Source organism: Protomyctophum parallelum, assembly GCF_964188405.1.
Source record: "Protomyctophum parallelum genome assembly, chromosome: 19".
NCBI lineage: Eukaryota > Metazoa > Chordata > Actinopteri > Myctophiformes > Myctophidae > Protomyctophum > Protomyctophum parallelum.
Window position 1 is genome coordinate 12,032,319 of NC_139717.1, and position 10,689 is coordinate 12,043,007.

A 10,689-nucleotide genomic window follows, 5' to 3' on the forward strand; every position below is an offset into this window, starting at 1 on the left:
GCAATCCAGAGAGGAGCGATCCACGCCAGCTCTCTAACCTGCCTCCAGCAGTGGATTAATCCGGCTGCCAGAACTCGTGAGTAGTTGCTTTTCAAAAAGTCTAAAAAATGCAGTTATTGTTGATAACTTGCTCTGCACTTCCGTTGAGGAGACCACGTCTTGGACTGCTCGGTGGAGATCAAAAAAGCAGTGTAATCACGCACCACCTGGGCCTTATATACCCGTGCGTGCCAGTGCACTGGTGTGTCTTAAAGAGGTATCCACGTCACAAGTGAGGTGGGGACATTCCCCATACATATGAAATATGTTGGGTGGAGAGATAGTCTCTGATACGATAGAGAACACATTATTCCCTGTCGGTTGACGTTGTTGACGAGACACTTGCCGTACGAGAATAAAACAGCCTTTTAGGCCCGTATAGAACGGCCATTTTAGGCCAGTGATCCTCGTCCCTTTTCATTTCACGGACCCCCGGATTGATATGTGTGAACACCCTTTTGATACCAAAATGTATCTCTGGGACCCCCAAACTACACTGTATTGTAAACCCCTCAGGCTTCATTTAACTCTGTGTCGTACAAATGAAACAGACCCGCAACAGTCCATTCGGTTGTACCGGCCGGGGATCGAATTCTGACCTCCCTGTCTCATGCAGGGTGGACACTCTCTAGTCTAACTAACCACAAGGCCACTGAGCTGGTAGGCTGAACTCAAACTGCGCCCAAAATTGTTATCCGCAGGGGGGGGGGGGGAAGCTAAATCAAACATTTTCTCTAAATTAATTTTGTGCAAAATTTACTTTAGAGCAAATATCTTTACATATCTTGTACGAAAGATGGATTGACAATGACAATCAAATGCAGTGTCAAATCACCACAGTATTGCAATTTAACCACTTCAACCCTATACGGCACGCTGAGATGACCCAGGGGTAGGAACCCTTTTTTCCCTATGAACTAAATAGCTTCACCAAAAATAGTTTACATATCAACGTTTGCCCGAGAATGTGTAGGGATGCCATGCAGGGTTCAAGTGGGTAATTCACCCACACAAATATTCCAATATTCAATTATTTTAAGTAAATAGCAGAGGCCAAGACTAAATTATATTTTAAAAACAATCCAAAACAACTACTGTCCAGTTTAAAAGTGGTCATTTAAATCTTCTTAAAGGGATTGTAACATACTTTTTTTTTTAAATGTTTTCTGAGCTCAATTGTACCCAAAAACCTGAACATGTAACATTCAGTAGATCTGGGGTTTTCTGGGTGCTCTGATTTGCCTTTGGAGCGTGAGGTCCACAAATCCCATATATGACATAGGAATTTGCCAGCAGATGTCACTGTTGAGGCCTGTTTGCCTGTTTTCATTGCAGCTCAAAAGGCTTCAAAACACACAAAACATTCACTGAATGTTCAAAGTTCAGGTTGTGTGGGTGTAATTGTAACCTAAAAGAAAAACAAAAAATAAAAAATTAATGAATGTCATTAAACCTTTCAAATTGGCCTCCTACTTACTTCAATTCATTAAATATTGGAATATTACATCAGGAATGTGAGGAAAAACTAACCTTTGGGTGAACTACCCCTATAAATATTATGATCAAATTGGCTGGTTGTACTTGTGCAGACTTTCATGTCACAGGTTTGAGTCTGGAATTTCACCTGTCAAGCCATCCCCTCTTCAAGAACTGTAGGGAAATAAATTTTGCTTTGCAGAGTAACCATTTTTAGGAGCAGTTTAAGTTGCGTGTCTCCCTTATGTAAGTGGATCTCAAGCCTTTCGTGTCTAGGCCCCCGAAATGAACATGCATTTGGCCACTGCCCAGCATCGGACAATATAGTCCAAGGGACTCCCCACAAGACTGTGGGAAGAAATGTCTCACATCCATTTTCTCATGTTTTTTCAAGATTATTTGAAAACAGCAGATCTACAAGCTCACAATGCATTGGTTTCTACCAGCCAAGCCAAGGGTTAAAGTGGTTAAACTAATGCTGCTGGACGACTCCCTGAAACCCCCTCAAGAACCCCTGGGGGTCCCGGGACCCCACATTGAGAACCACTACTCAAAGTGAGTTAACCAACTTGTGCAAAAACAATCCCAATTATATGAACAATACAAATATATGTACATTATAGTCAGTAACAACTTTTTAGCCTGTTCCAGTTCCAATCAACTATTATACCGTCGCTGTCGGGTGGAAAACTTGTATGCCCAACACTGCTACTTTTCAGGAAATCGAAAGAAAAATAACCTTGTGTTCCAATGGATCCAATGTAGTTATTATTTAGTAACAAATGTTCAATATCGTCTCTGTCTGGTGGAAACCTCGCAACTGTTGCTTTTCAGAATTCAAAATCGGCAAAACTAGCAGATCTACAAGCTCAAAACGCATAACTTGGCGGAAGGTTTCAAGCGTCCGGATCTGCTACTTTTGATGCGTTTGTGTGACACTGTAGTGTGATCAAGCAGGGCGTTCATTTACGAAAAAAACACAAAAATCTAGAATATAAGAGGTTTCTGCCCGACAGCAACGATAATGTTTCAAAAACAGCAACGACATAGCAGATCTCCAAGCACAAAGAAGTAGGGCATTCATTTACAAAAATAACATAAAAAGTTGAAATATGCAAGGTTTCAGCCCGACAGGGACGATCAAGGATTCAGAGATTTCTCGTCTCAATACAGCAGCAAAACAACAATAATAAAATAATTCATGAATCTTGAACGTTTTGTAAAAAATATAGAAACAGTTCTGGCAACAGACTGACAACAGTTCTAGTAGTTTTATGAAATACCCTACGTCTTAACGAGTTAAGAAAAATATGCTATCAAAGAAAATTTTTTTTTTAGATAACATAAAACATAAAAAACAACTAGGTTTTTGGTCCCGTTTATACAATATTTGGCCCTTTCAAATTGCTCTAGGGCAGCGCAAGAGTTTATTAAAAAAAACGTGACGGAATGTTGAATTCTGGGGGGACAAAAATCCCTGGGAAATGTTCATTTATTTCTTCTCTCCCGGCTCACAACAACACAGTTGTGTCTCTTATAGGTCTTGTAGGAAAACAAAAGGCAAGTGAGCACAGAAAACAATAAATTCATAAAGCGTTGCTCTCTGGAATGTCTCTGGAAAACAACCTGAAAAATGCACAGCAGCAGCACCTCAAGTGTTCCTTGCGTGTCTGCAAACACACGCATGCAGCCATGCACGCACGCACACAAGGCAAGCACTCACAAACACGGACAGGCGCACACGTCGCGTGTACAGGTGCCTGTTACGTACAGAGCGTTCACGTGCTTTCCCGAACAATTCAGTTCAAGGTGTCATTAAAGCCTTTTAACGCCACATTTCTGATGGCCTTTGTTTGTGAATAGCCAGCCGCCTCCGTGGCAACAGGCACCACAGTCTCCATAGGTCTCTGCAGCAACAAAAAGGGACCCGGCGTTGGTCACGTACAGCGCTGCCGTTCTGCGAGGGAAAGATCACAGGTCTGATCCCACCGCTACTGTGAGCGATGCACCGAAACCACACCTTTCCGTTCACATTAGGTCAGTCTTGACTTAAAACAGCTGCATCTTAAAAATGCTGTTTTTGGCATCTTTTCCACGTTATATCGCCAGTATATCTGATCTTCTAAGGCCACTAGCGGTCCGGTCTCCACCCGCGCTCTCATTTTTAATTTACTCCGGATTAAAGGGCTAAAACCAGCTAAAATCAGCTAAAATCAGCTAAAATCAGCTCAAATTGCTGCTCGTCTGAATCATCCCTGTTGTGTTCTACGTTTTTTTTCCTTCCCTCTCTCTCTCTCTCTCTCTCTCCTTTATTTTTCCGCGTGTGTGCTCTTCCACAGACCACTAGGGGTCCTCGTCCATGTCCTCCAGGTTGGGGGCCATGATGAAGTGGGTGGGGTAGTGGAGGCCCCTCTCGTCGGCGTGCTCCTCCCAGCGTGTGTCGTCGCTCTCGTGGGTGATGTAGCGCTCGCCGCGGCGCGTCTCAAACTCCCGCAGGTCCAGCCACGTCTGGTAGTCCTGCACGGGGGAGAGGAGGACAGGATGGTGTTGTTGTGGCTAGTTAGCATCACCAAGCTAATTATTTGCTTGGGGGGAGGGGGGGGGGGTGTGTGACAGTGAAGTGACAATTTTTTTTTTTAAGATATTTTTTTTTATTGGTTTTTTGAAGGGACAGACAGTAGGCTGACAGGAAACGGGAGAGAGATGGGGGAAGACATGCAGTAAAGGCCGTGTCGGGCTCGGGAGTCGAACCCGCGGCACACTGCGACTGGATTACCAGTCGGGTGCCCAGACGGTTACGCCACCGCCTGGGCAGTGAAGTGACAATTTGAGAGGACTTTAATACCTAATACATGGAGGGAAGAAAATTAAAGTAAAATGAATGAATAAACAAATACATTTAATAAATACTGCATCAAAAGTATAGTCAAATTGTCAAATGATATAGAGGCCAAAAATTGTGAAAGCTCTTAGCTTGTATGTATATCAGCAATTATAATAATAACTCCTACAATTTCAAGTGCTTGTCAAGGTGGGGTGTCCCCACTTTGAGAACCACTGACTTCGTGGACCATTATCTATTATCTATTATCTATCTTCATATAACTGGTCCTCCTCACTGATGCTCATTATACGATGCCACCATTTCTAGTCTAGTCACTCTGGTCCAAATTCACAACGGCGTTTACGCTGATAACATGACGTGACGCTAGCGGAAAGGCATTTACGTGGATTTCCCACATTAATTTGGAATTCATGGAAATGGCCGTGAACTTGACGCTCACGTAGGTTGGTCGGAAACTCCGTCAAATCCTATGGGACGTCTTTAGGTGGCGGAGAAATTTGCGGAAGCATACACTTACAATTTATTCAGAAGGCTTTAGTCTTCATGCTGAATCAATAAATTGTTCCCAAATCTCAGATAAAATATGTAGGCATGTCGATCAGCATTATTTATTTATATATATTTCTATCATGCGCGATTTGCTGCTCACTCGGCAGCCTTTGAAGTGCAACGGTTGTGAGCTTGTAGATTGGCTCTCGTGCATGTTAAAAAACAAACTCACAATTATAATAAGAACATAGGCTTATCTGCATTCTGCACTGTACGAATCCAACATTGTTTAGTGTAGTAATGCCTGCAGTAGGCGGCAGGCCTATTGAAATTGTTTTGTTACGGAGCTCCTTGACTCAGTTGACTGTCGGTAAAAAATAGAAGACCACATTAGCCTAATGACGGACAGACTTTATAATAATGTATATTGATATTGATCACATGCATGGATGCCACACACAATAGTTTAACTCACTGGATAAACTCACTGGATTATAATTTCTTCAGACAAGAGGATCCCAGGCCTACGAGGTAGGCCTATAATTATTCACTTATATGAATGTATAGGCTACTGTTCTTTATCGCGAAAACCAGTGTCGAGGGCCCATGCCCCCCTCCCTCTCTCTCTCTCTCTCTTTTGCATTGACATAGGGCCTATATCCGATATTTTAAATATCGGATATGTTTTACCTCTGCAAAGGTGTGAGTGAGCACCCGCCTTGGTCCCGAACTTAATTAAATAAATTATAATTATATTGCTTCAGCGGAGCACGCACCGTTGTAAGCTTGGAAATCTTTTAATTTCCTTTGGTGTCCTTTGATGGATTGATGTCAGTTTGTACATATATAGTAGCCTACAGTGGTAATATACAATGGTGCAAAAACGACATATCATAAAAGCCCTAATTGTCCTGCTCCTACATGTGTAGAATTATTAAATTAATAGAGTACGGGCTATATTCATAGCAGTGACCGCGGCTGTGATTTCTTTCCAGCAATCATTTTTATTGAAGGCCTAATTTGTGAAGCCGCTATATAGCCTGCGGCTGCAAAGCCTTTTTTCTTTTTTTGACAGACGGATCTCAGACAACTGCTGTCTGCTGAGTCATGCTTGAAGCCTTTTATGGTACGATATGGGGCGTGGATCAATGCAGGTGAGGTTGTCGGGTGCTTTTCCGATCACTTTGCACCCGGTGCATTCAGTATGACATACACCTGCAATACGCATGCGAACCTGTGGTACACACCACTCTCTGAATAACACGCCATCTCAACGTAGCTTGATCGGACGGATAAATACGATATCTGTTTCCGCCACAGTGTAACGGTGGCATATTTCTTTTTAATGAATTTGGCCCTCTGTGTTTATTTTTCGGGCTGTGGACAGTTCACAAACCTGCCTACCACAGACATCAGTGATTGTTGTGATTGGTTTGGTAATTTCACACAACATTAAACATTATGATTTTTTTTCTTTTCCTTTGAATTATTATTAATGCAAGGACAATGGCTTCTCTTTCAGCACGCTAACTTTCCAGGTAGAGAAAGCCTATACAGTAGTTCCTATTAACTTGAAATGCGGCGCGCCACTGAAGTAACTGGGGATGAAGTGCGTTGATGGAGAGAGAGAGAGAGGGGGGGGGGGGGGGGGGGGGGGGGGTACTGGAGTTGTACCTGAAGCCAGGGGTGACTGAGGGACTTGTCCACACTGTAACGCTTCCTCATCTTGACTTGGAGCAAGTTATTAATCAGGTCTGTGGCTGTGGAGGAAAGGAGAATCACGCAGTTAAAAGCAGAGTGACTGTACACAGCCAAAAGTTGTCCATAATCAGGGGTCTGCAAGTGCCATGTTCTTTTACAACATATTTTGATTGTCCACAAATATAACGTTTTTCCTTATTTTTAAATAATCTCTTTCACATTGTTATAATGACCATTATTACTCAAACCCACCTATGTCCCAGACTCCCATCCCAGTCAGAGTTCAGAGTTTTAATGAATGTAGAATGTGCAGGATGTAATTTACACACAAATGTGAGGTACTTCATTTATTAGACTAATTTTTTTTATTTTGAACTAAAAATGATCTCTCACACACTTATGCCAGTGTGCCAGTGATCACCCTCCTTTGTGCCAAATTGCCAATGCTGGCACTGGTGCCTAAGGAATTGCCTACCCCAGATCGAAACAAATTTTCCTGTATCACCCAGTGTCTGTAAACTAAAACTATCACTAACAAAAACTAAATAAAAATGAAATAAAAACTAAACTATGATGACTAGAAGACTAAGGGCTATATCTTGCGCCACTCCTTAACCCTTATCCCTAAACTTATTTGCCATTTTTTACTATTTAAAAAAAACCTGATCTACAAGCTCACAACGTGTAGATCGGCTAGTAATTTTAAAATGATTTTCAAAATAGTAAAAAATAGCAAATAAGTTTAGGTATACGGGATAAGGGTGGCACAAGATGGAACCCTAAATGTATTGACCATTTTGTCAACAAATAAAAACTAGACTAAAATGTAAGGGAGTGGAGAAGAGATCCCGTAGAACTAAAAGTCAATTTATGATTGGTTGCGTTCAATGTTCAAGGTTCAAGGAGTTTTATTGGCATTCCATACGAGTACAGAAAGAAATTTGTTTACCCAGGCAAAAAGATAAAATACATCTAAACATTTCATAGGAATTCTCCAAAACAAATCATAACAATTCGTAAACCTAAATTGAAAATTGTACAGCTCAAGTTCATAAATGCAGAGTTCATAGTACAGATTACTAGTGCAAAGGTTCAAGGTCATGATTCTCACAGCTATTCTTCATCCTGGTGCTGCTGGCCTTAATCCTACACAGCCTCCTGCCCGAGGGGAGGGGGACAAACAGACCATGTACAGATCGGGTGCTCTGAAAATAGCCAATCTACAAGCTCACTTGTAGATCACTGTAAAATCTGCCATTATTGGCCCGCCAACATACATTTATGTTGACAGAACTAAAATCTCATATTTAGTCGACTAAAACTAGACTAAAATGGAAACTTTTAAGATGACCAAAAGATGACTGAAACTAAATGAAATGTAATTCAAAATACTTCGACTAAAACTCAGTCAGATAACTCAGGAATAGATTGAACCAATATTTTATTATAGAATGAGAATAGAAGTGTGTGGATATAATATTGTATCGTCTCTGCTACGTGTTTTTCTCCCTGCTCGGCACAATGAGACACAGCCATCTTTAAACATTAAGAGCAGGGAGATAGATATACAATAACAACCTTCCTATGGGGAACACAACTAATAGCAGAGCCCCCTGGTGGTGCTGGGGAGGTGGTACGAGCAAACTAACAGTCCAGGAACAAAAGACGGGAGGAAGAACAGAGACTGAGGTGAGCTTAAATAACCCGGCAATTGGTGGTCAGCTGATTGTCACGTGGGCGTATGTGGTATGTTTAGTACCGTTGTAATAGAGGGTATGCGCATGTATAAAGTGAATGGCAGAGCGAGTGGCAAATCGAGTGGCAAAGTGAGTGTCAAAGTTAATTTAACATTGTTTAAAGTCATTTAATGGAATCAAATAGGACTTTTCTGTTCAAATGTATGGGCTGTCAAGGCCAGAAAGTAGTTTTTTGCCACTCAGTAGGCGTTCCTGCATAACTTCCGGGAATGATGATGATGATGTCACACGCATACCCTCTATAAGCATGGGTGTGCACTATGCACCCACATAGCGCAGCGCAGTGTGTGAGCCCTCGAGTACACGTGACTGAACTAACTTTACAAGCTACGTATCTAATTCAGTGGTTTTTAGCTGGAGACCCAAAAGAAAAATGTTGATGCCACCCAAGCTAGTGAAACCCAAACCAGTGAAAATAGCAGATCTACTGTACAAGCTCACAACACGGTGCAAGCTTGTAGATTTTTCTTATATTTCTTCATGAAATTAATGAAAAAAAAATTGATTATGTTTTGATCTGCGACCCAAAAATGTGTCTGCGACCCCACCGTTTGGGAAACAGTGTTGTAATTTATACCATAATCAGAATGAACGCCAGCCTCACCCTCTGTGGAGATGTCCCTCCAGGGGTTGGGCGGGTACATGAACTCACCTTCTGTGGAGATGTCCCTCCAGGGGTTGGGCGGGTACATGAACTCACCCTCTGTGGAGATGTCCCTCCAGGGGTTGGGCGGGTACATGAACTCACCCTCTGTGGAGATGTCCCTCCAGGGGTTGGGCGGGTACATGAACTCACCCTCTGTGGAGATGTCCCTCCAGGGGTTGGGCGGGTACATGAACTCACCCTCTGTGGAGATGTCCCTCCAGGGGTTGGGCGGGTACATGAACTCACCCTCTGTGGGGATGTCCCTCCAGGGGTTGGGCGGGTACATGAACTCACCCTCTGTGGGGATGTCCCTCCATGGGTTGGGCGGGTACATGAACTCACCCTCTGTGGAGATGTCCCTCCAGGGGTTGGGCGGGTACATGAACTCACCCTCTGTGGAGATGTCCCTCCAGGGGTTGGGCGGGTACATGAACTCACCCTCTGTGGGGATGTCCCTCCAGGGGTTGGGCGGGTACATGAACTCACCTTCTGTGGAGATGTCCCTCCATGGGTTGGGCGGGTACATGAACTCACCCTCTGTGGAGATGTCCCTCCAGGGGTTGGGCGGGTACATGAACTCACCCTCTGTGGAGATGTCCCTCCAGGGGTTGGGCGGGTACATGAACTCACCCTCTGTGGAGATGTCCCTCCAGGGGTTGGGCGGGTACATGAACTCACCCTCTGTGGAGATGTCCCTCCAGGGGTTGGGCGGGTACATGAACTCACCTTCTGTGGACATGTCCCTCCAGGGGTTGGGCGGGTAAATGAACTCACCCTCTGTGGACATGTCCCTCCAGGGGTTGGGCGGGTACATGAACTCACCCTCTGTGGGGATGTCCCTCCAGGGGTTGGGCGGGTACATGAACTCACCCTCTGTGGAGATGTCCCTCCAGGGGTTGGGCGGGTACATGAACTCACCCTCTGTGGAGATGTCCCTCCAGGGGTTGGGCGGGTACATGAACTCACCCTCTGTGGAGATGTCCCTCCAGGGGTTGGGCGGGTACATGAACTCACCCTCTGTGGGGATGTCCCTCCAGGGGTTGGGCGGGTACATGAACTCACCCTCTGTGGAGATGTCCCTCCAGGGGTTGGGCGGGTACATGAACTCACCCTCTGTGGACATGTCCCTCCAGGGGTTGGGCGGGTACATGAACTCACCCTCTGTGGAGATGTCCCTCCAGGGGTTGGGCGGGTACATGAACTCACCCTCTGTGGAGATGTCCCTCCAGGGGTTGGGCGGGTACATGAACTCACCCTCTGTGGAGATGTCCCTCCAGGGGTTGGGCGGGTACATGAACTCACCCTCTGTGGGGATGTCCCTCCAGGGGTTGGGCGGGTACATGAACTCACCTTCTGTGGAGATGTCCCTCCATGGGTTGGGCGGGTACATGAACTCACCCTCTGTGGAGATGTCCCTCCAGGGGTTGGGCGGGTACATGAACTCACCCTCTGTGGAGATGTCCCTCCAGGGGTTGGGCGGGTACATGAACTCACCCTCTGTGGAGATGTCCCTCCAGGGGTTGGGCGGGTACATGAACTCACCCTCTGTGGAGATGTCCCTCCAGGGGTTGGGCGGGTACATGAACTCACCTTCTGTGGACATGTCCCTCCAGGGGTTGGGCGGGTAAATGAACTCACCCTCTGTGGACATGTCCCTCCAGGGGTTGGGCGGGTACATGAACTCACCCTCTGTGGGGATGTCCCTCCAGGGGTTGGGCGGGTACATGAACTCACCC

General features: G+C 44.8%; 1 protein-coding gene across 2 annotated transcripts in view; it reads right to left on the bottom strand.

Moving 5' to 3' along the window:
- Positions 1–343: 343 nt before the first annotated feature.
- Positions 344–10,689, bottom strand: part of LOC310876265 (serine/threonine-protein kinase D3-like) — a 67,411-nt gene continuing 57,065 nt past the window's right edge. For both annotated transcript variants that reach the window (XM_083789751.1, XM_083789752.1), the window contains exons 18-19: positions 6,524–6,609; positions 344–4,032 (exon numbers count right to left, since the gene is read on the bottom strand). In XM_083789751.1, the coding sequence (XP_083645877.1) occupies positions 3,859–4,032; positions 6,524–6,609 (260 nt within the window). In that variant the 3' untranslated portion in view covers positions 344–3,858. The remainder of the gene's footprint in view (positions 4,033–6,523; positions 6,610–10,689) is intronic.